This window comes from Eptesicus fuscus, chromosome 6 (genome assembly GCF_027574615.1).
Source record: "Eptesicus fuscus isolate TK198812 chromosome 6, DD_ASM_mEF_20220401, whole genome shotgun sequence".
In the NCBI taxonomy this organism is placed as follows: Eukaryota; Metazoa; Chordata; class Mammalia; order Chiroptera; family Vespertilionidae; genus Eptesicus; species Eptesicus fuscus.
Window position 1 is genome coordinate 79959788 of NC_072478.1, and position 25332 is coordinate 79985119.

Here is a 25332-nt window from a genome sequence, read left to right on the forward strand (position 1 = left end):
GGAGTATCCGCCGCACGTGCGCGGCGACCCTCAGGTGAAAGCTGGAAACCCTGGCTGGAGTTCGTAGGCAGACTCGGCTCCTAGGAAATGGCTGGCACACCCACGGAGGGAAGAAGGACGCAGGGGGCACCCTTCACCCCGGGGCAAGAGCCTGCTGTAAGTCTTTCTCCCCATTTCCCACCGCTAAAGCGGTCAGGCTCGGACAGGGAAGTAAGGGGCTTGGTTCCAGCGACACAGACGGGCTCCAGTGGTTGAGATATTTTATTGCACCTTTGGGGACGGGCTGTGGGGAGCAGTGCCACCTCCCGGTGTAGGGCCCTGCAGAGGAGGCCATCTCAGGCCCGGGCCTTGTAGCCTAGGAGCCAGACTGAGCCCCCAGGGCTCCCTATGGAAAATGGCACAGTAAAAGGACCTGTGATTATCAATAAAATAATAAAAAAATGAAAAGTCTCTGTTTTGACTCCTCGTCAGGTTTCCCTCTGGAAGTGTGCGAAGAGGTGGAAGTATATATGCAGAGTTTTGTCTTAGCCTTAAGTAGTGCCCGTCCACTCCCCTCTGATCGTTGGCTCAATTCAGCAGATGCAAAGGGGCTGGCTTGTTCTCCTTTTGATTTCCTTCACAAGGTCTTCTCTTCGGACATCCACCTGGCGAGGATGGGGGAGAAAGTGATATAAGCAGTTTCCACTCCACTGCTCCCTGAGTGCCCGCTCCTTCCTCTGGTCATCAGGTTTGGCTCAGCTGAGAGCAGGAACCCCAAACATTCAGGGTGGATAGTGCTTCTTGGGGGAGCCAGAGACACAGGGTGTTTGTGGGGACGGATGTCTTACCCTACCAGGATCCTAATAACAGGTTAAAAGCCCTTACGTCCTTTACAAGTGTGTACTTGAACGGGCATTGGCCTGCTGAAATGGCATACGTTCCCTGTCCCTCAGCCTTCCTGCCCACCTACTCACCTCTTCTCTGTTGGCCACTGAACGGAGCTTGATGACCCCGTCCTTGAGCTCCTGCTCACCGATGATGGCCACCAGTGGGATGCCCGCCTCCTCACAGTACTGCAGCTGGTTCAGTAACTTTGGGTTTTTCTTGTAAAGCAGCTCAGCCTGCAGGGGACCCGGGCAGAAGATGAAGGCTGACTTCTGCATTCCTCAGGGTCAACCTCCTGGGGCCCAACCTGTCACCTAGCTCTGAGTTCCGCCCCAAGAAACCACAGATTGGCAGGGTGAGCTTGTCTTTAGTCTGTGCCCAGCACTCCCGTTTGCTGCCACGTGGGGGCTTGCCTCCTGTACCTTGATCCCGGCATCCCACAGCTCTGAGACGAGCTTCAGTCTCTCCTCCAGCAGCTTCTTCTGTGCGGATGCCACAAGCACCTGCGTCTCTGTAGTCCGTACCTTCTCCTCCAATGCCTGGGAAAGTGCAGATAAAAGTCAGAGAGCGGGGCTACCCTTTATAACACCTTCAGAGAGCAAAGAGCAGGCCCTTGTCAGGATCCTGAGACCAAGCCCAACTCAGCCAGCTCCATCAGGGCAGGGGCCCAGTCTTCTCATCCAGCAACTGGGCATAAGGTAGCTCTTAGATGCTATAAGAAGTAAATTGACTGGGCCCAGCCAGTGTGGCTCAGTGGCTGAGCGTTGACCTATGAACCAGGGGGTCACAGTTCAATTCCCAGTCAGGGCACATGTCCAGGTTTCAAGCAGGAGGCAGCCAATCAATGATTCTATTTCTCTCTCTCTCTCTCTCCCTCCCTCTCCCTTTCTCTCTGACATAAATAAAAATATATTAAAAAAATAAATAAACTGACTAGCTTGTACATCTGACATGCCAGAATCAATTACCTAGGGCTGTGGTCGGCAAACTGCGGCTCGTGAGCCACTTGTGGCTCTTTGGCCCCTTGAGTGTGGCTCTTCCACAAAATACCACGGCCTGGGCGAGTCTATTTTGAAGAAGTGGCGTTAGAAGAAGTTTAAGTTTAAAAAATTTGGCTCTGAAAAGAAATTTCAATCGTGGTACTGTTGATATTTGGCTCTGTTGACTAGTGAGTTTGCCGACCACTGACCTAGGGCAAGGGCAAAGGTAGCTTATTTATAGAAACTTCTTGCTTCTTTCCATCCACCTTAAGGGCCCACAAGAACAGTAACACAGAAGTGATACTGTGAGCCCATCAGGAAATCCAATCAGCCCTAGCAGTTCTAGTTCCCACTTACTACCTGCCAGCTGAGAGGGTACAGCTCATCGGGTACAGCCCAGGGTGTGTGGATAGGGGGGAGGGAGGATGCTGCTGCGGCCCCTTGTCTTTTTCTGGAAAACTATTTTCATAATTCTTACAACGTAAGATGCCTATTGGAACAGTGACCTTAACTGGGAAACATGGGTGGTTTCCACCTAGAGAGAAGGATGGAACAGTGGGAAGGTTGCTGGCAGAGCTTTCTCCAGGGGATGGAATGCAGCCAGCCAGTTAAGAGCAGCAGCAACGAAGGTGCACTTGAGGCCATGAGGGGTTTCCCTGGTGTTACTCTCTCTTTTTAATTTTATTTTTTATTTTTTAATATTTTATTTATTTTATACAGAGAGGAAGGGAGAGGGATAGAGAGCTAGAAACATCGATCAGCTGCCTCCTGCACACCTCCTGCTGGGGATGTGCCCGCAACCAAGGTACATGCCCTTGACCGGAATCGAACCTGGGACCTTTCAGTCCACAGGTTGACGCTCTATCCACTGAGCCAAACTGGTTAGGGCTCTCTCTCTCTCTCTTTTTTTTTTTTTTAAAGTGGGAGAGATGGTTCCAGGGTTCCTTTCTTTCTCCCCCCGCCCCCCCCCCCCCCAATATTTTTATTGATTTCAGAGAGGAAGGAAGAGGGAGAGAGATAGGAACATCAATGATGAGAATCATCCATCGGCTGCCTCTTGCACACCTCCAACTGGGGATTGAACCCGCAATGCAGGCATGTGCCCTTGACTGGAATCGAACCCAGGACCTTCAGTCCGCAAGCCAACACTATCCACTGAGCCAAACCAGCTAGGGCCCTGGTGTCACTCTTGGTGCTAGAGTCAGGACAGCCATCTTAGGGATCTCAGGGCCTCAGACACACGCTCCCCCCTCAGAGACTATCACAGCATGGTTAGGAGCAAGACTTTGCAGTTAGACTGCCTGGATTCAAATGGACTCTGTCACTTAAAGAGTCATCACTTTGGGGTATTTAATCTAAAATCTTTAGTTCTCTAAAGATAGTAAAAGTAGCTACTTTCAGAAGGCTGTTGTAAAAATTTTACCGGCCTAGATTCCTGACGGCTCTGAGGGAAGAAGGGACCCAGAACAAGATATTTTGTGAAAAAAGAATGATCAAAAATCCATAAAGCTGTCCTATAATGGCGTGAGAGTCTATGTAGTAGTGTCCATCTTTTCTCCATTTCTCTGTAAAGATGCTCCTTGCCCAAAGTGATCCCCCGGGGGGTCAAAGAAGATAGCTCATTTGCCACCCCCTGCCCAGATTGTCTTCTACTCACCTCTAGCCTCTGCTCCACGATTGAGAAGATCCGCTCCACACCAATGCTGAGCCCCACGCATGGCACCTTGCGCCCTTTGGGGTCAAACATGCCCACCAGCCCATCGTAGCGCCCTCCAGCAGCCACACTGCCCACACCCAGGGGCTCTTCCCCTGCCTGGGCTGCGGTCTGTAGTAGCACCGCCTCATAGATCACTCCAGTATAGTAGTCCAGCCCTCGAGCGAGGCTCAGATCGAAGGAGATCTGTGGGGACAAGAACATGTCAGTACCAGATGTGGATCAAGGACCTGAAGCCCCAGAGCACAGCTAGGGCTCCCACCCGCAACCTGCCTCACCTTGTCAGCAATGCCAAACAGAGTCAAGTACTCAAACAGCAGCTTCAGGTCTCCCAGGCCTTCCAAGGCCTGCTTGTTTTGAGACAGTTTAGGATCCTGGAGCAGCTGTTCCACCAGAGATACCCCACCTGGGGAGACAGATTTGCAAGCAAGAATGACTGATCAGAAGAAAAAAGTAGGGGCTCTATCTTTTTGCCTGGATTGTACATGTATGTGTGCTCCCCCCACTCCCCGCCCACTTCCCACTTCTCTGTCTCTCCCCCATTCTCTCTCTCCTACATGTATATACACATGGAGAGAAGAGTTTCAGCTTTGGGATTTAGGGCAGTGGGATGGCTGATGGGGAGGCAGGGTTCATTCCTCACCATGCTGCTGGACATAGTCCCCAATGCGGTCAGCCACCTCCGGTGCGAGGCCCTTCTCTCCCACCATCTCATTCTTTACTTCCTCCCAGGACACCTGGGCAGACAGATAGCAGTCAGGGACCCTTGGGCACCTTCCCCACCACAGAACAAGTATGGGCCCTCCTCAGGGGGCAGTCTTGGAGCAGAAACTGCCCTTCAACCTACATCCTAAGGCTAATTTTTCCCTGGTGGGCACAGAGGCAGCCCCTCCCCCACCCTTACTGTTGTTTTCCATTTCTCAAGGCAGGGTGGGATCTGGGAATAAAGGAGTCAGATGTTTGGGTCATTACCTTGTCTAGCTTGTCCACGGACGAGCAGATGGTACGGAACTTGCTATCAGGAACCCCACAGATTGCAAACATCCCATCTAGGATGCGCCGATCGTTCACCTGCAGGGACCCAAAGCATCTCTTTACATGACCCTCAATAGCTTTGGTCACTTAGGCTACTGGTCCCTCTGCACAAAGACCTTCTCCTGTGAGAGGCCAGGCCCAACTTTGCCCTCCCAGCCTTGTTCAGCTCTGACCTTGACCAGGAAGTCACCTATCTGAAGTGAATTCAGGATCTCACACATGATCTTCAGGCACTCTGCATCAGGGATCATGGGGTCAAATTGCCCAGCAATGTCAAAATCCTGCAGGGAGAGAGGTAGAGGTCCTTGGGGGTTTCTTCAGAGGGGATTCTTGGGGAAGCTCTGCTCTTGCTCTCTCTGAAAGGCCAGTTTGCACTTATGCATAGACCACTTTTTTTCATTCTCTCATCATTAGTCCAGAGGAAAACCCCAGCATTCTTGGGTCTCTCACTAGTTCTGGTTTCTTTTCCATCTATTGGACTATTCCTTCATCATTTCCTTCATCTACTTTTGCTATTTCCTCTTACCACTGGAGGGCAACTATACAGCCTTAGTCCTTGTCATTTTCTTTATTTATTCAGAAGCTCTGCCCACCAGTCTGGATTATTTCATACCTCAAATCCAATTTGCTCATCCTTTACGCTGATCCTATCACTGTGGTTTAATATGAAGAGCACTGGACCAAGAGTTCTAGTGCTGACGTTGCCTTTCTTATCCCTATGATCTCTTCATTCTGCTGAGAACCAAATTTACTCATATATAAAATGGGGAGAATAGCCTCTGTTCTCCCCTCCCCTTTATGAAATCTATAGGAAAATACCAAAGAAACCTAGGGGTTAGCATTATCTGGGGCACCCAGTTTGCTCAGGACACCCTGAGTGCTCAGTAGATTGCACTGGCTTGAGGGAGGGCCAAGATACCCACATACTCACACACTGGTAGAATTCCCGATATCGGCCACGGGTCATGGCTGGGTTATCCCGCCGATAGACTTTTGCTATGTGGTAGCGTTTAATGTTGGTCAGTTTATTCATTGCCAAATATCGAGCAAAAGGAACCTGATAACAAGAGTTAAGGAGAAAGCCCCTCCTAGCACAGTCTGGAAGTTATCATCACCAACAGAAACAAGGGTCTAGCCCCTCCCTGTGCAGGTAAAGCCAACACCCGTAAGATTAGTAGCATTTCTGGACATAAAAAAACCCCACAAAATCAACTTTTTGAACATAAGGGGCAGCTGATGTCTCAAAAAAGATTAAGACTCCTTTCACTTTGGTAGTGTTCCCACCATGGGCTATGCTGAGCACAGCAGGGGCTGGGCACGTGGGGCAGGGAGCAGAAAAGGGCCCCCGTGTGGGATCTCTGGGCAGATGATTTTCTGGCCTAGCTTGGAGATAGAGGAAATGCTCTTGGTCAAATAAGAGCTCTGTCCACTGGGCAGGGAAGGGGAGAGGTATTCTGGAACCAGAGCGTTGCCGGTAGAGTTAAAACTGGGCCCTGACATAAAGCTGAGGTCTCACTCAGATTTCAGAAAACTTCTAAGGCTATGTTCTGTTTAGCCAAAGGCCTGCTCCTGGTTTAGAGAAATAATTCCCCTGATTGCCAAAGGCGTCATATTTGATCCCACTCAATGCCTGGCTGTCCCCAAACCTGAGCTAGAAACAGGCCCAGCCCAGGGAAGGCCAATCAATCCAGAGTGTCAAGAGCCCACATTTAGAAAGATACAGTGAGGTCATAGCGAAGGGACAGCAGCTCCCCACCCTGGTCTTTCAGGTCATAGATAAGCTTAGAGTCTTCCCCATACTTTCCAGTCAGTGTTTCCTGAAGAAAACAGAAAGAAATGTGGTCACAATGATAAATACAATTTAAAAGGAAGTTCTGAAAACAAAAATCCACTTGTCTATATTTTCTCTGCTCTCTATCCCAATGACTTATGTATTTAACTTAGTTATAATCAAAAGGAGCCCTAGCTGGTTTGGCTCAGTGGATAGAGCGTCAGCCTGCGGACTGGAGGGTCCCGGGTTCGATTCCGGGTCAAGGGCAGATACCTTGGTTGCAGGGTATCTGGTCCAGGCTCGTACAGGAGGCAACCCATTGATGTGTTTCTCTCACATCGATATTTCTCTCTGTCTTTCCCACTCTCTCTAAAAATCAATGGAAAAATATCCTCAGGTGAGGATTAAGAAAAAAAAGAAACACCGATTTTGTTTTCTGCTTATCACTATTTCCATTTTGTGACAGCTGAAATTTTATTTTTAAAAGCTGCATAATATTCCAGTGAGAAGCAGCTCTGTATTCCTTCCTAGGATTACACTGTAAGGTGTTTAGGTTATTCCAATTCTTTAATATGTTCTATAACATCTCAATAAATATATTTGGGAACATATATTTTTTTCTGGGGGTAAACTAGGAGTGGGTTATTAGAGCAACAAACACCTGAGATTTGAAAAATGTCAAAAGCAGTCCTCGCCCTGTAGTATGTTCAACAAGATGATAACTTATTTCACCTACTAGTTGCCAAAGTTTAAAAAGCTTGAAAAGACCCAGTGTGTCGAAGCAGAAACACTCGCACATTGGTTGGTCTTATAGGCTGAACTGTGAACTCCACAAAATTCATATTTTAAAGTCCTATCACCTAGTAACCTCAGAATGTGACTGTATTTGGAGATAGGGTCTTTAAAGAGTTAATTAAGCTAAAATGAAGTCATTAGGGTGGGCCCTAATCTATATATATAAAAGCCTAAGCATCCGAAGAACCGAATGACCAACCAACCAGTCACTGTGACACGCACTGAGCACCAGGGGGCAGATGCTCAATGCAGGAGCTGCCCCCTGGTGGTCACTGTGCTCCCACAGCCAACCTCCCGCGGCCCCGGATTGGCCTGGATCACTGGCCAGGCCTAGGAATCCCACCCGTGCATGAATTCATGCATTGGGCCTCTAGTTCAATATAACTGGTATCTTTATAAAAAGAGGGAATGTGGACACAGAGGGAAGATGCTGTGAAGACACAGGGAAAAGACATCATCTACAAGCCATGGAGAGTCCCGGAACAGATCCTCCTTTCATGGCTTCAGAAGGAAACAACACTGCTGACATCTCATACTTCTAGCCTCCAGACAACAAGTTTATGTTTTTGAAGCCACCCAGTGTATGATACTTTGTTGTGGGAACCCTAGAAAACCAAAACAGTTGGTAAAAATATAAATGAGTACAATCTTTTGGCCCAGCATTCCATTTCTATGAATTTAGCCTGCAGATAAATGCCCACCACATATGTCTGTTCTTTTTTAAAAAATATATATATTTTTATTGATTTCAAAGAAAAAGAGAGAGGGAGAAAAAGATAGAAACATCAGTGATGAGAGAGAATTATTGATCGGCTGCCTCCTGCACGCCCCCTACTGGGGTTGAGCCCGCAACCCAGGCATGTGCCCTTGGCCAGAATCGAACCTGGGACCCTTCAGTCCACAGGCTGACGCTCTATCCACTGAACCAAACTGGCTAGGGCCAGATGTCTGTTCTTGAATAAGACAAAAGCAGTCTATGTCCTCATGGTCTTCTATACTAGTGAGAAGAAACAAGCAATACACTAATGCAAGAAAACATTAACAGATAATTTCAGATAGTGATACCTGCTCTAAAGAAAACCAAACAGGTTGCTGTGATAGATAAGGGCTACTTTAGGCAGGGTAGTTGCAAAGAATTATTGGAGGAATGGCATTTTAAGCTGCGATATGAAGATAAAATCTGCAATTTCTAACTTCTTTAAAACATCAATATATCAGTATTTTTTAAAAATTGATTTGAGATATATATATATATATATATATATATATATATATATATATATATATAGTTGTCGTTCCACTTATTTATGCATTCATTGGTTGATTCTTTTATGTGCCTGCAACCTTGGTGTATCAGAATGATTTTCTAATCAACTGAGCTTCCTATCCAGGGCTTGCCATCTCTAATTTAATCTGAAATTAAAATCAAGCAAAGAGCTAGGGGAAGATGGAGTTAGGTAAAAAAGGGAAGAATAAGAACAAAGGCCCTGAGACAGAACACATTTAGTATGTTCCAGGAATAGAAAGAAAACCAAAGAAGCATAGTGGGCAAGGGGAAGAATAGCATGAGATGAGGTGGGAAAGGTAGGCAGTGGCTACCTTTAAAATGTAGAGCCTAGTAAGCCTGAGTAAAGGGTTTCGATTTTATGCAATGGGAATCACTGGAGGTTTAAGCAGGGAGTGATACATCTGTGTGTTTTTTTTATTTATTAAAGAACTGGAAACAATATCAGAGTCAATCAATAAGAGACTGGTTGCACATTTATACTTTATACCTATGGTTTGCATGTATCTAGAAAACATCTCAATATAGGTGCCATGGAATTCAATATATGGAAGTCGAAACAACTTCCACTCTTAAGAAGGGTTCTCCTTTTTTAAAAAATATTTTTAATTGATTTCGGAGAGGAAGGGAGAGGAAGAGAGAGAAACATCAGTGATGAGAGATAGTCATTGATTGGTTGCCTCCTGCACAGCCCTCACTGGGGAGAGCCTGCAACTCAGGCATGTGCCCTTGGCCGGAATTGAACCCAGGACCCTTCAGTCCACAGGCCAATGCTCTATCCACTGAGCCAAACTGGCTAGGGCTAGAAGGGTTCTCTTTTGAAAGCGGCTGGCCAAAACCAGGTAAATAAAAAGCAGGACCTCTTCCTCTAAGCCAGCCCCATCCCCTTTCTCACTGGAAAAAATATTGGTCTTTGTCCATAACAGGAGAGACCTTTGGGCCTCACTCTCTTGTAATCCTCTTGTTGTTCACACACCCATTCTCCCACCATGCAATTTCTTATCCTTCTCTCACCTTTAGTTCAAACACAGGTGTATCAATTACTTCTGCACCATGGCGTTTGAAGCAGCTGATGATTATATCAAACACCTTCTCCCGAACAGCCATCTGCCGGGGATTGTAGTCTCTTGTGCCCTTGGAGTCGAAATCAGCCGAAGATCCAGGATGGAATTAAAAAAAAAGAAGAAGAACAATAAGGTCTATAAATATAAAAACATGACCTCAGTGATGACAAATGCAAATTCGATTTTCCTACAGGCCACTAAGTTGTCAAACAAGTACAATTCCCTATTAATCACCACACCCATTTGCTATCACCCTTCTAAGTTCCATTTCCTTTTAAGCTTGGTTCTATTTCCTAGAATTCTTAGGACTCTATTCTCAGTTTTCCTAAAAACTCTATTTCTGGAAAAACACATTTCCTACCTGCTGATAGGCACATGGCCAACTCAAACTGGCTTAACTGGCTGAACTCCAAATTTTACAAGTAACATCCTTTCCCAACATAACTTAAAAAATCCTACTGAATATTATTTGTTCTTTAATTTCTTTCTTTATTAAAAATGTTTTTATTGATTTCAGAGAGAAGGGTGAAGGAGAGAGAGGTAAAAACATCAATGATGAGAGAGAGTCATTGATCAGCTGCCTCCTGCACACTCCTTCCTCCTCTACACTCTCTACAAAAATCAATGGAAAAAATGTCCTCGGGTGAGGACTGAATAAAAAAGGCAAATTTTATGTTAAGTATACTTTACTACAATTTAAAAAATACCTATTACTCTATCTTTTACTTTGAATGGATCTTTTATCCATGCATGATTTTATGACATCACACATTGGTTATTAGAAAATATTGGTTCATTGATAACAGTTATACAGATCTTCCAAATATTGGTACACTCACTTCATTATATAATATCAGAAAACCAGATTTGTTAATATTACCATAGATCTTAGCAGGAAGGTCTTTAAGTATTGGGAAGCTGTCAAGCTCAAAGTAGAAGATAGAACTTTTCTAAAATTCTAACTTTCACGTGATCACTTAAATTTTATCACTGGCAACAAATATTGTGAAATGTTTTCCTTGAAGTGACAAGGCTCACTTGGTTCATTTTTCTGAAAATGTCTCCTAAATACCCTCAATCTTTAAAGTAATAGTTTATGATTCAGTTTTTCTTTCAAATAAAAAAGGTGTCCTGTGAAAAAAGTACCTAGTTCAGCTTACAACTCACCTAATGGCACAAGTGTTTTTTGTTTTGGAATGCGGTAGAAGTGTTTTATGTGGACTTCCCATTTCATCACATGGAATATTTTTAAAATGTACTCAAGCCCTGTGTTTCAGTGATTAGAACACTGGCCCACACGCCGAAAGGTCACGGGTTCAGTTCCCAGTCAAGGGCACATACCTGGGTTGCAGGTTGGATCCCCAGCCCCAGTTGGAGTGTGTGCAGGAGCCAACTAATCAATGTGTCTCTGTCACATTGATGTGTTTTGTTTTTTCTTTCTCTCTGTCTCCCACCCTTTCCCTATTCCACTCTCTAAAAATCAATGGGAAAAATATTCTCAGGTGAGGATTACCAAAACAAAAAGGGTTGAGATTCAAAAGAATTAATAATTTTTACTGTTTTGTCAAGGATATTAAGTGAAACTGACTTTTTTTTTTTACTGTGAGTGTATTAAAGTGAAAATCATAATGGTTATTAGTACAATTTAGTGCCCGTATTTTGATTTGTGCTAAGACACCATGAGCAGTTCTAGTCACCAGTGCTTTTGCACCTTCATTGCAAATGAAGTAAAAAATGGCAAATAACATTATGAAAATAATTTTGACCAGAAAGAGCCCTTGCAAAAGTACTGTCCCCATGATACTGAGTTTTCTGTTATTAATATGAATCACATGTCAAAAAATGTTTCAACAAATTAAACTGGATATTAAATCTCCAATATAATCTCATTTTCTTTTAACATTATATTATGGAAAACTTCAGTCTAAATTATAGAGAATAGACCACCATGTATCTATTACCCAGTGTTAACTACCATCACCTGTTATTCTTTTTTTTTTTTTTAAATATATTTTTATTGATTTTTTACAGAGAGGAAGGGAGAGGGATAGAGAGGGATAGAGAGTTAGAAACGTCGATGAGAGAGAAACATCGACCAGCTGCCTCCTGCACATCCCCCACTGGGGACGTGCTCACAACCAATGTACATGCCCTTGACCGGAATCGAACCTGGGACCCTTCAGTCCGCAGACCGACGCTCTATCCACTGAGCCAAACCGGTTTTGGCCTGTTATTCTTATTTCATCTGAGCCCCAACATTTTTCCCCCGCTCTGGGGTATTTTAAAGTAAATCCTCATACATCAATCTTATTATTTCATCCACAAATATTTCAGTATGATTCTCTAACACATAAAGAATTAAAAAAAAAACCTGCCCTGAAGGTCACTCACTGGTTGATTCTCGGTCAGGCCTGGGTTTCTGGCTGGATCCCCAATAGGGGGCAGACAATGAATGTTTCTCTTTCTCTCTCTCCTTTCCTCTGTCTAAAAAATCAATTTAAAAAAAAATCCCAAACATTACAATACCTTTAATACACCCAAAAAACCCAACACCAACCCTTTAATATTATCTTTCTTTTTAATATATTTTATTGATTTTTTACAGAGAGGAACGGAGTTAGAAACATCAATCAGCTGCCTCCTGCACACTCCCTACTGGGTATGTGCCCACAACCATGGTACATGCCCTTGACTGGAATCGAACCTGGGACCCTTGAGTCCGCAGGCCAACGCTCTATCCACTGAGCCAAACCGGTTAGGGCCCTTTAATATTACCTTAATGCCCAATCCATGTTTAACTTTCCCTGATTGCCTCAATATATTTTTATGGTTGGCTTGTTTGAATCAGATTCTAAATGAAATCTATGCATTGTATTTGGTTGAAATAGCTCATGTCTATTTAATCTACAACAGTTTCTTTTTCTTTTCTTTTTTTAAAAAATATTTTTATTGATTTTTAGAGCGAGAGGAAGGGAGAGGGATAGAGAGATAGAAACATCGATGAGAAAGAAGCATCAATCCTACTGGGGATCGAGCAGCAACTCGGGCATGTTTCTTGACCGGGAATTGAACCAGCAACCTCTTGATTCCTGGGTCCACACTCAGCCGCTGAGCAACACCAGCTGGGCTCCTTTCTTTTTTAAAAATATGTCATTTATTTGTTGAGGAAACTGAGTCCTTTTGTCCTAAGGAATTGTTCACATTCTAGATTTAGTTAACAATATACTCAATATATCATTTAACATATTAGACCATCTCCCATATTTCCGATAAACTGGTAGTTAGGTCTGAAGACCTGATTAGATTCAGGTTCAATTTTTCTTGGCAAGAATACTTCATAGGTGGTGCTGTGTACTTCGTATTGCATCACATAAGGAGGATGTCTCACTGTCCTACTTTGAGTGTTAGGATTAATCATTGCGTTTAAGTGAGGCCAGTTTAATCTTTCATAAATTCCCCATTTATCTTTTCACCTAATAGTTTGAATAACTATTGATGATCACTGCCTTGGGATTTTACACTGTCTCCTTAACCTTTGAAATGAGGAAGAGCTCAATGAATTTAGGAACGCAAAGAATTAACCTTAAAAGGGGACACCTCAACATAAGGAAGACAGATCATCTGCCCTCTCCTCTGGAGTTCAATTTCACATACATTCATTGAAGACCTATTTAGTTCCACGTGACCTTGTCTCAGCCTCTCATTGTAGACAGACTATGTGAATCACTAAAAGGCAGCAATAAATGCAACAACAGAGATATATGTAAAGTGCAAGGGAACACAGAGGAAGGGGTAAATAGTTCTCTATATAGAAGTTACAGAAAGTGGCATCTGAACTGAAATCCTGGAAGCTGAGCTAGGAACCTCCAACCTCATTCTACTCTCCTCTAGTTTGGGTCTAGTCATACAGGTCTCTTCTAGTTCTTGGAAACTACCAAGGTTCTTTCTTGCTTCAGGGTTTCCATACTCTACCTGGATCTATTTTCCTCATACTCTTTCCTTGGGAATCTCCCACTCATCTGTTCGGTCAGTTAGGCTATCACTACAGTGAACTTTCTCAGTCTCCCCAGTTCTCCCATATTTTTCTTAGAGCATCCTTATTATTTCTTTATGTCATTTATCACAGTGTGTAATGGCATTCCCATGTGTGGGGCTGTTTGCGTTAAATCTGTTTCCTTCAGTAGAATGTAAGCTCCATAAGGGCAAGCTGTATTTGTTCACCATGCTATACTCATTGGTTTGTACGGTGCTTGGCTCATAGTTAACGCTTAAGTACTTACTGAATGAAAGAAGGAGTAGCAGTAACAGACAGACTCCCCTTAGCACCTGGCTGGCTTAGTTTCTGGCATCACTTTGCCATCCCAGAATGGCTCAGGTAGAGTCCAATCCAGCCTGGCACCAGCATTTCAGATAATTCTCAGTGACCTGGTTCAGGGAATCAGGCATATCCGTCCTTGTGAGTGTAATTAGGGACCCTCTCATCGGCTCCCTAAAGGAATGATACTTACCTTGGGGGTTTTGAGCACAAACTTGTGTTTCCCTTCATCAGAGCCCAGCTGTGCCTTCAGTTTGAGTAGTTTTGACACTTCCTCCTCGATCTGTGGAGAAAAAGGAGGCGCTGGGCCATCACATCTGCAGCTCACCTTCCCCCCTCAACCATTCATTCAATATCCCTCCGTCAGGACCTGGAACAGATCTCTCTCCCCAGCCTACCTTAGCTTCCCTCGAGTCCTCCCCGGCTACCTCACCACCTAGCTCGTCCTCCTCCCTACCAGCTGGAATCCTTCTCCCTCACCTCCCAGTCCTCTACAGACCACCCCAGCTCTCTGTCCTCCCCGGCCTGGCTTTGGCCCCTCCCCTGCCGCCCGGGTCGCACCTGCTCAGCGCTGGCCTTCTGCTGCTTCAGTTCCCGTACGTGCTCTCCCTGAAGTCGCACTAGTTCCTCCAGCGCCGCACGTTCTGCCATCCTGGCTGCAACCCGGAGAGAGCTGATGCCTAGGCTGGGTGGCGGCGGGCACAGCCTCAGCTCGGAGGACTTCCGGCTATCGAGTCGCTGGCCCCCAGGCCTAGAGAGCCTCCGCCGAGCGCAACACCACTTCCGACTCCTACAGGAAATGCCGAGGCTGAGAGGGAACCTGAGAGGACGGGACCCCGGTTGCGGAATTTGGAACCGCTCAACCCCCTTCCCTGGAGCTCGGGCATTGCCTCTACAGCGCTGTGCACGCTTCTTGGGGTCCGGCCGGCTTCGTGCTTAGGTCTTTCTCCTGCTGTCCCGGCCTCCCGCCGCGCGATGCCCCGGCTCGGGCTCCTGCAGGGGCGGGCTTGGGCTGCGCTGCTGGGCCAGCTCCTGCGGCCTCCCCGCGTTGTGTGTGTCGGGGCGGTCCATTCTCACAGCCAGGTGAGCCAGCCTGAGGTAGCCCCTGTCTGTCGGGATAGGCTCTCCAGGTCTGAAAGCCTGAGCTCGCGGCCTGTGCTCCAGTTGGTTTTTTACTGAGTGCCCACCAGGCACTGAGTTAAGTGTTGTAGATGCTTTGTCTTTTAATCTCCGTAGCCATCCTGAGGAGTTGGGGCTATTATTTCCATTTACGGTTGAGGAATCAGAGACTGCATGGTCAAATGGTTTATCTATGGCTATAGTAAGGGGGTATTTTCATTTAGGTTCACAATTCCTTATTTGAACCTATTGGAGTCAAACACATGAAAATTCCTTAAGCAACATATATGATTATTTCCACGGAGGTAATTAATGACCATAAGTAGACAGTTCACATTAGAATTCACCTCAAAATGAGTCTCAAACAAACAACCCACATAATTTTCGGTTTTCAGACATTTCTGGATTTTGGGATTTCAGAGAAGGGATTGTGGACTTGAACTGCCTACCTTTGGAGGAGAGAGCCACCAGAGTATAGAACTACCACACCCTCTATATTTCTGGAAGGGCACACAGCCTGCTGGTAATAAACAAAGTCACTGGTTCTGTTTTACGTTAGGAAAGACTCTGTTGTCCTTATAGCAGATGCTTTGTGCTATCAGGAACAGGGCTGAGATCTTTTGTTACTAATTTTCAGTCACAGCATCGTACCAGTCTGGTTTTTTAGTTCAATTAGGAAATCCATTCCTGTTCATTCTAAGACATGCTCTGTGTCCTTGGACTGGCTCTCTTCCATCTTCAAGTTTTTCCCTGTCTCCAAGCCTAATGACCATTGCTACCTTATTTTTTAAAAATATATTTTTATTGTTTTCAGAGAGGAAGGGAGAGGGAGAGAGAGAGAGAAACATGAATGATGAGAATCATTGATCGGCTACCTCTGCACACCCCACACTGGGGATCGAGCCCACAACCCAGGCATATGCCCCGGCTAGGAATTGAACCGTGACCTCCTGGTTCATAGATCCATGCTCAACCACTGAATCATGCTGGCAGGGCACCATTGCTACCTTATTAAAAATTCTTATTTTCACTCTTTGAATGGGAACTGAGACCTGGAAAAAATACACTGAACCCTACCTCTCGATGGTTGTGGTGGTGGTGGTGGGTTGTTCTTACCTTCATTGTTCTTGGGTACTTAAACTATTTTCAGACAGTTTGTATGGTAAAGACCTGACCTCATGTGTATTACATGTATATTGCAGATACAACATGGGTTTTTGGAGGGGGGCTGAGATTGGAGTAGATAAAATAGTGTTCAGGCTTCTTGTTACTCAGGACCAAAGCTCTCTGCAGGTTGGTGGGCCACAGGGCCAGCATTGTCACAGGGCTGGCTAATCTGGAGAGGCGCCGCGTCTCACATTCCTTTTTCTGCCAGGTTGCAGAGGCAGTGCTAACATCCCAACTGAAACCACATCAAGAGAAGTCAAATTTTATTCTCAAGACTCCAAAGGTAACTTGCTTTGCCTCACTTTGTCCCATTAAAGTGCCTTGGAGCACTGCCCTCTGTTCTGCTTGTCTTTTCCTGACCCCTTGAAAAATCCTTTTAAGACTAATTAAAAGAAAAAAGAAATCTATTCTTGAGGTACTGGTACTTAGAGTTATCTGAACTCAAAGAGATTTCAACTCCATGCCTTAGATTATAGGTGTAGTTTAACACTTTGTCTTAAATGGACTTGTTTTCACTATGGCTACTTTTGGTTTCTAGGGCACCAGAGATTTTAGCCCCCAGCAAATGGTTGTGAGGGAGAAAATACTTGATATAATTGTTAGCTGCTTTAAACGTCATGGAGCAAAAGGGTTGGATACCCCAGCATTTGAGCTAAAGGTAAGTGGAGAAAAAAGTACCAGAACTCCATTTTTTCACTTGCCTTCAGTTTCCCAAAGGGCTTCTAGCCTATGTCCTGGAATCCTCCTTTGAAGTGTGGCTCTTTCTGTTTGACCCCTGCAGGAGATGCTCACTGAGAAGTATGGAGAGGACTCTGGGCTAATTTATGATCTGAAGGATCAGGGTGGAGAGCTATTGTCCCTGCGCTATGACCTTACTGTATCCTTCTGAGTGCTGGAGCCTGACTTACCCCTTTCCAAACCCAGAGGGCTTTGTCTGACAAAAGGGACAAGAGTGACTCTGGGACCCTATAGGTCCATTGGTAACAGGGTTTACTTCCAGTTTCAACCAGAAAGCAGTTCTGCCAGCAGAGCCTGGCCTGGAGCACTTTAACTTTAATGTGTATCCGAATCCCATGGGGAAACTTGTAGAAACACATTTAACTTTAATGTGTATCCGAATCCCATGGGGAAACTTGTAGAAACACATTTAACTTTAATGTGTATCCGAATCCCTTGGGGAAACTTGTAGAAACACATATTTCTGGCCCCCAGGCCCACATATTCCTAATTCTGTGGCTGGAGCGGGGTTCAGCAGTCTGCATTTCTAACAGGCATCTGGGTAATTAAAATGCAGCTGGTCCTTGACCTACACTTTAATAAATATTGACACAGAAATTATAGGCAATCGAGGTTCTGAAGCTTGCTTATTTTGAGATGGTTGAGAATTGATCTGAATGGGAGGAAATGGCCCAGAGTTTAAGTTCTTGGGTCATTTTCAATCTCTGCTTCCCCTGCTTTCCTTTTTTCTTTTTTTTAGATTTCTTTTTATTCCTTGGTTTAAAATGGCTAATCAGAATAAAAAATAAAAGGGCCTCTATCTAGAGGCTGGGGTCTCCCTGTTTAGAGGTTAGAACCCAGATTTCTCCTTTACCCAGCACCATACTGAGGTGGGCTGAGGGGTACCTCTCAAGGGATAATCAGAGGAGCTTAGGATCCTCTCTATCCCCATACTTCCCCTGATTTCTACTGAACTTGTAGTTTTGTTAGGTGGGATTTGACACTATTCAATATATAAGGGTGGGCAAAAGTAGGTTTATAGTTACAGTACAAATAAATAATACAATAATAAATCTATTTATATAAAAACCCTGGGTGTAACACCTTCACGACAGAAGCTTGCCCAACCGGAAGGAAGTCAGTCCTGCAGGAATTGCCTTGGCAATGGCTGCGCCCTCCCCGAGCTGTTTCCGGTGAGGGCAAGGTTTGAGGCAGGAACCCGCCCTTGGAGCATGGAGGCACTGAGTCCTGGGTCGCCTTGGCAAGGGCTGAGCCCTCCCCGAGCTGTTTCCCACGAGGCCTGAGGGAAGAACCCACCCTCGTAGCACCAGGAGCGCTCAGCGGCAGTCAGTCCTGGGTTGCTGAGGCGGAGGCCAAGGCATGGTAGAACTCTGGGTCTGGTCCATCAGGGGCCGTTGCCGGCCTTCAAACCAGACCCTGACAGGAGGGAGAAGGGAGCCCCATTCCTCACAGAATCCGCTGTTGGATAGCTTGCTGTCAGTGGCCTGCCACCCAGGAACCCCATTCACCTGCACCCTGGACCCTGACTGGAGGAAGGAGGGAGTCCCATTCCTCACAGAATCGATAGGTGGACAGCTTGCTGTCAGGGGTCTGCCAGCTAGGAATCCTATTCACCTGCATATCTGTATAAAGTTTTAATACATTATATTAGAGGTCGTGGTGGTACTGTCTTACCCACAGCGTCTACAGGAATTGCTGCAAAATTACTTCTCGGTGGAAGAACCTTTCATTCCCAATATAAATTGCCAATTCCATTAAATGAAACTTCAGTTTCTAGACTCGATATAAACAGTGAAGTTGCTAAAACTATTAAAAAGGCCCAACTTCTCATTATTGATGAATGCACCATGGCATCAAGTCATGCTATAAACGCCATAGAGAGATTACTAAGAGAAATTATGAATTTGAATGTTGTATTTGGTGGGAAAGTTCTCCTTTTGGACAATGTCTCAGTATTGTACTGCATGCTATGTGATTGGCCATAGTACAAACGAGTTTACTGTACTGTTTGGGGAGGTTTCAGAAAGTTGTCTCTTACAACAAATACGAGATCAGAGGATTCTGCTTATAGTGAATGGTTAGTAAAACTCGGAGATGGCAAACCTGTAGCAGTTTTCATTTAGGAATGGATATTATTGAAATCCCCTGTGAAATGATTTGTAATGGATCTATTATTGAAGCTACCTTTGGAAATAGTATATCTATAGATAATATTAAAAATATATCTAAACATGCAATTCTTTGTCTAAAAAATGAGCATGTTCAAAAATTAAATGAAGAAATTTTGGATATACTCGATGGAGATTTTCACACATATTTGAGTGATGATTCCATTAATTCAACAGATGATGCTGAAAAGGAAAATTTTCCCATCGAATTTCTTAATAGTATTACTCCTTCGGGAATTCTGTGTAATAAATTAAAATTGAAAGTGGGTGCAGTCATCATGCTATTGAGAAATCTTAATAGTAAATGGGGTCTTTGTAATGGTACCAGCTTTATTATCAAAAGATTACAACCTAACATTATCGAAGCTGAAGTATTAACAGGATTGGCAGAGGGAGAGGTTGTTCTGATTCCAAGAATTGATTAGTCCCCATCTGACATTGGCCTCCCATTTAAATTAATTCAACGACAGTTTCCCATGATGACAGCATTTGCGATGACTATTAATAAATCACAAGGACAAACTCTTACCTGAACCCGTTTTTGCACATGGTCAGTTATATGTTGCTTTCCCTCGAGTTCAAAGAGCATGTGACGTTAAAGTTCTAAATACTTCATCACAAGGGAAATTGGTCAAGCACTCTGAAAGTGTTTTCACTTTTAATGTGGTGTACAGGGAGATATTAGAGTAAGTTTAATTAGTTTATCAGTCATTGTTTGCATCACTTGTTTTTATATCATGTTTTTGTTGTTTTTATATCATGCCTCTGTTATATCCTTTTGTTACTGTTTATTAATAAATTTATATATTATTTTCATATACATTTTACTAATTTCCTTTCATCTCTCACACTTCTATTATAGAGAAAGGGCAAATAGCAATATTAAAATATTTCCTCTAATTAATTCCCTTTTAATGTGCACGAATTTTGTGCACCGGGCCACTAGTAATAATATAAGAGCCTAGCTGGTGTGACTCAGTGGTTGAGTGTCAACCTATGAACCAGGAGGTCATGGTTCAATTCCTGGTCAGGGCACATGCCCAGGTTGCAGGCTTGGTCCCCAGTAGGGGACATGCAGGAGGCAGCCAATGATTCTCTCTCATCATTGATGTTTTTATCTCTCCTCCCTCTCCCTTCCTCTCTGAAATCAATAAAAATACATTTTAAAAAAACATCAAAAGATGAAAAATCAAATAATAGAATTAATATAAAAATAATAATACAAGAATAAACTATTTCACATACAACTGTAAACCTATTTTTGCTCATCCTGTATACTGAATGCCAAGTACTGCTAAGTCTTGGGGATAGTGGGAAATAAGACAGACAAGGTGATTATTCTGTGAATGAGATTCAATTGATAAAGGCCCAATCTTCCCTAATGTCTTTACTCTGAGCCTAAGCTTTGGATGCAGTGTCCTTTCTCCTTAACCTATTTATGTGAGGTTCCTTTTGCGCGTTATATGGCCATGAATAAACTGAAGAAGATGAAACGCTATCACGTTGGAAAGGTGTGGCGGCGGGAGAGCCCGACCATAGTCCAAGGACGCTACAGGGAATTCTGTCAGTGTGTAAGTGACCTGAAGGAGGCAGCATGGTTTGATGGTTCTGAGAGCCACAACCTGGGAACTGGCTGCTGAGTGGGGACTTTTTTTTCCTGTAGGATTTTGACATTGCTGGTGATTTTGACCCCATGATCCCTGATGCAGAGTGTTTGAAGATCATCTGTGAAATCCTAACTGGATTGCAGCTGGGGGACTTTCTCATTAAGGTGAGGTCAGGGCTGGGGACTTAGGGGAAAAGTCTGGATTTGGCCTGATGTTGTCTTAAAACATAGATGACCCAGACTTCAAGCCTGCAGCTCTAGGATGTTCTAAGTTCAGCTGTTGCATTTTATATATATATATATACTAGAGGTCCGATGCACGAAATTCGTGCATGAGTAGGCCTTCCTTCCCCAGCTTCTGTCACCAGCTTCCCTCTGGCACCCGGGACCTGGGCTTCCCTCCAGCTGCTGACAGGCACCTGGGACCCAGGCTTCCCTCGCAGCCCCAGCTTCGTCCGGAAGGTCGCCTAGAAGGATGTCCTGAAGGACATGTCCAGTCTAATTAGCATATTACACTTTTATTATTATAGATCTAAATGGTCATCCTGTGGAATTTTCCCTTCTATCTCTTATGACTCAGGAGAGTAGGGACTGTCATTGTTTTGAGAGAAAGGGCATTGACAAGGCACTTGGGTTACTTCCATTGAGTTCTCAGGTCAATGACCGGCGGATTTTGGATGGGATGTTTGCCATCTGTGGTGTTCCAGAAAGCAAGTTCCGTGCCATCTGCTCCTCCATAGACAAACTGGACAAGGTAAGAAAGAAGACATGTTTCAGTAGATTCTGTCAGAGTTTCTGCCCTGCCCTTACATCTATACCCTTAGAGTAAAATCTATACCCTTAAAGGAAATACTGCCTGGAAGTGAGGGAGGTAAGGAGATATTCTGAAGCAAGATCTAAGTTTTGCTGTGCAGTGGGGATTATGGCTGGATTTCCTAAGCTGCCTCTGACTTAGCTGACTTTTCGGAGTTTAGTTTTAGCTACTTGTGACATAAATACCAAATGAAAGGAAGATATCCTTTTCTGGTTAGAGAATGAAAGATCATGGGGCGGGGCTAATGTTTGAATATTTGTGCAGATATCTTGGAAAGATGTGAGACATGAGATGGTGGCAGAGAAAGGCCTGGCTCCTGAAGTGGCTGACCGAATTGGGGACTATGTCCAACGTCATGGTAAGAACCAGAGTTTCAAAGCTATATGACAGAGAACCAGAGGGAGGGCGATATGTGTACAACTTCTACCTCTGAAGCAGCTCCTTTCGGTAGATGTGCTAAGCTCTAGAGCCTGTCTGAATTTAATTCCCCTTTTATTTATTGTAATCACCTATGTCTTCAGATGGCAAAGGTAGAGGCAGAGGAGGAGAGTCTGGTCATATGAGATCAGTATCTTTTTTTTAATGAAAATGAGGAGCCCCCAGCTGGTGTGACTCATTGGTTGAGCGTACACCCATGGACCCAGAGGTAACCGGTTTGATTCCCGGTCAGGACACATGTCCGGGTTGTGGGCTCAATTCCCAGTACAGGGCATGCAGGAGGATGCCAATTGATATTTCTCTCTCATTGATGTTTCTCTCTCTCTCTCTCCCTCTACCTTCTTCTTTCTCCCTCAAAATAAAAAACATTTAAAAAATAAAAAGAAAATGAGGAGGACTATCTAGAACACACTAGAGATAAATTTGGATGAAATACATTTGGGTGAAGAGCACGGACCTTATTTTTCCCCACATGTCTCTCAGGTGGGCTGTCCTTGGTAGAGCAAATGTTCCAGGATCCCAGACTATCTCAGAGCAAGCAGGCCCTAGAGGGTCTGGGGGATCTAAAGCTGCTCTTTGAATACCTGACTCTATTTGGAATTGCAGAGAAGGTAAGCTGAATTAGGTATGGACCTCCTGCTGAGCTCTGGGGTTCTCAGGGTCCTGAGTCTTGTCTAGGACTGACTATAGCCTTGTTCCCACAGATCTGCTTTGATCTAAGCCTGGCTCGGGGCTTGGACTACTATACAGGAGTGGTCTATGAAGCAGTGCTGCTGCAGACCCCAGCTCCTGCTGAGGAAGAGCCACTGAATGTGGGCAGTGTGGCTGCTGGTGGGCGCTACGATGGGCTGGTGGGCATGTTTAACCCCAAAGGCCACAAGGTGCCGTGTGTGGGACTCAGCATTGGGGTAGAGCGAATCTTCTCCATTGTGGAGCAGAGGATGAAGGTGGGTCCTAGGTAGGGGTGGAGTGGGACTGGAGGCCTAAAAACTCATGTTTCTGAAGTTGCAGTTGGACAGGCTTTCTTTTTAAAAAGAAAATTTGTTTTTTTAATCCTCACTGGAGGATATTATTCCTATTGATTTTTAGAGAAAGTGAAAGGGAGGGAGGAACAAGGTTTGGGGGGTGGAGAGAAAGGCATTGATTGGTTGCCCTGGGATTAAACCTGCAACCCAGGAACATGGCCTTGATTGGGAATCGAACCCTTGACTATTTGTGCAAGCCAAAACTAACCACTGAGCTACATCCGCCAGGGTTGGACTGTGTCTTTTTTTTTTGGACTGTTTCTTATGATTCTTTTTGTCCTGGCTTTTGGGAGTTAACTGGTGCAAAGGAAGTTTTTATTTTGGTTCTTTCTTTTTTATCAGACTTTTGGTGAGAAGATACGGACCACAGAGACCCAAGTGTTTGTGGCCACTCCACAGAAGAACTTTCTCCAAGAACGGTTGAAGCTAATTGCAGAGCTTTGGGATGCTGGGATCAAGGTATGGTGGAGCTAATTTCCAAACCATGTAGGTATATGTGGAATTCAGGCAGTAGGCCCATTTCTACTTCATGCCTAGGTGGAACTCAAGATCTTCCCAGTCTTCTTTGGGTAGGAGGGCTAGCTACTTATTTCTTTGGAAATGCTCACTCCTGGAGTGGAGTGGTGTGGTCACTTCTAAATACTCTACTTTAAGGGAGATAGATCAACCAAAGGACTTGTGTGCTTGCATATGAGCCTAACCAGTGATCACGGACAACAGGGGGATGGGGGCATGCGTGTGGGGGGGTTTGGGATGGGAATGGGGGGGTGGGATTGATGACAAATACGGGATACCTTAATCAATAAAGTAATTAAAAAAATAAAAATAAATAAATACTCTACCTTCATCCTTTTTAGGCAGAGCTGCTGTATAAGAACAACCCTAAATTACTAACGCAACTGCACTACTGTGAGGACATGGGCATTCCACTGGTAGTCATTATTGGTGAGCAAGAGCTGAAGGAAGGAGTCATCAAGCTCCGTTCGGTGGCCAGCAGGGAGGAGGTGAGTGGGGCAGGCAAAAATAGAAGGGACCAGGTGTTTCTACCTTTTTAAGATTCTTTAAGAAATATGTTTCTGGCTGAGGAAATATCTTCAGAGTTAATAATGATAGAGATGAATGAAGACCCATCCTAGGCAACCATTGTAGCCCATGATACTGGCTGGGTAAGCAGAAGAAGGACAGATGAAATGTCAGTGGCTGTTTTGAGACTAATTAACAAAATAGACATAGATCAGGCATTTGAATCCCTTTAGTCTTGAGGATATACATTCTCTAGGTCAGCTTAAAGCCCACACTACTCCCTACTGGTTGCATAAGTAGTGGGGGTGGTACAGAGTAAAATGAATCTGGAAAATCAATGGCTAAGGAGCTATATCACTCTCTAGTTTGTCACATGAGGGTTCTCTTATGTTCCAGGTGGCCATTAAACGGGAAAATATTGTGGCTGAAATTCAGAAGCGACTATTCGAGTCTTGATTCTTTCCTGATTGTCATCTGCTGCTCTTTGTAGCAAATGTTTCATCTAGGACTGAATTCCTGATGGGCTTCACAACAGCTGGCCAGGATGGGTGACCAGTGCCTCTGCCGCCTCCATCCTTCCTGGGTACAGAACTTTAGAAAGCCCTGAGGACTCCTGGGCTATTGTGAGCAGCTATTCTGCATGGGTGCAGATGGCTGGTATGTGAAAAGGACATGCTCTAACTGCAGAGACAGATGACAGATTTCATGTACCATTGGAATGCTGCCAAGAGGTGCTAAGGTGCTTGCTGTGAGCAAGGCTCTGAGAAAGTCACCTCCGGCTGAGAGAATTCTGAACCATTGAGATCAGAAGTCAGATACTTAGCCTTCCACTGTGGTTTCTGAACCAGATTCTGGGGAATTTGTCCACAACCAGCCTGCTACTGGCCTGTCCAATTTTTGGGTAGACAATGATGTGGGGCAAATGGCTGCTGTCTACTTTGTTTGAGGACAGAGATGCTATCACAAGGGCAGAGCAATGCCAATATTGATGTGGTATGTCTCTAGCCCATCTATTGTTAACAATAGTAGGGTGAGGCTGTCTAATAATTTTGAATATTGAACTTAATAGGTGACCTAACAAGATGGAGATTTGATCTTTTGAGATTTTGGAGACGATTTCCTGTGCCAGAATCTCTGCTCTGTTTCATGTCCTGCCATGGAGGTGGCTGTTCTAGAAGTGGTTAGATAATATATTAAATAAAATATTTAATGTAGTAGTTTGAGTAGTTTGTTACCAAGGGATTGTTTTGCATAGGACATAGAAAATGCTTGAGTGTATACTAAGAATTCTAAATATTTTTTTGTTATTGTTAACCCTCACATGAGGATATTTCCATTGAATTTCAGAGAGAATGGAGGAGAGGGGGAGAGACAGAGAGAAACATAGAGGAAAGAAAGGCACATCAATTGG

General features: G+C 44.5%; 2 protein-coding genes across 2 annotated transcripts; one reads left to right on the plus strand and one right to left on the minus strand.

Moving 5' to 3' along the window:
* Positions 1-243: 243 nt before the first annotated feature.
* HARS1 (histidyl-tRNA synthetase 1) lies at positions 244-14535 on the minus strand. The gene is made up of 13 exons (XM_008141278.3): positions 14385-14535; positions 14017-14106; positions 9459-9578; positions 6315-6410; positions 5525-5650; positions 4767-4874; positions 4531-4629; positions 4202-4295; positions 3837-3964; positions 3502-3744; positions 1287-1403; positions 954-1100; positions 244-644 (listed from the first exon to the last, which is right to left on the minus strand). The coding sequence occupies exons 1-13, from the start codon at positions 14472-14474 to the stop codon at positions 573-575; spliced, it is 1530 nt and encodes a 509-aa protein (XP_008139500.2). The 5' UTR covers positions 14475-14535; the 3' UTR covers positions 244-572.
* An 89-nt stretch (positions 14536-14624) lies between these two features.
* On the plus strand, positions 14625-25125 carry HARS2 (histidyl-tRNA synthetase 2, mitochondrial). The gene is made up of 13 exons (XM_008141259.3): positions 14625-14906; positions 16318-16392; positions 16648-16767; positions 16891-16986; positions 20461-20586; positions 20679-20786; positions 21277-21375; positions 21700-21793; positions 22357-22484; positions 22578-22820; positions 23241-23357; positions 23756-23902; positions 24318-25125. The coding sequence occupies exons 1-13, from the start codon at positions 14799-14801 to the stop codon at positions 24375-24377; spliced, it is 1521 nt and encodes a 506-aa protein (XP_008139481.2). The 5' UTR covers positions 14625-14798; the 3' UTR covers positions 24378-25125.
* The last annotated feature ends 207 nt before the right edge of the window (positions 25126-25332 follow it).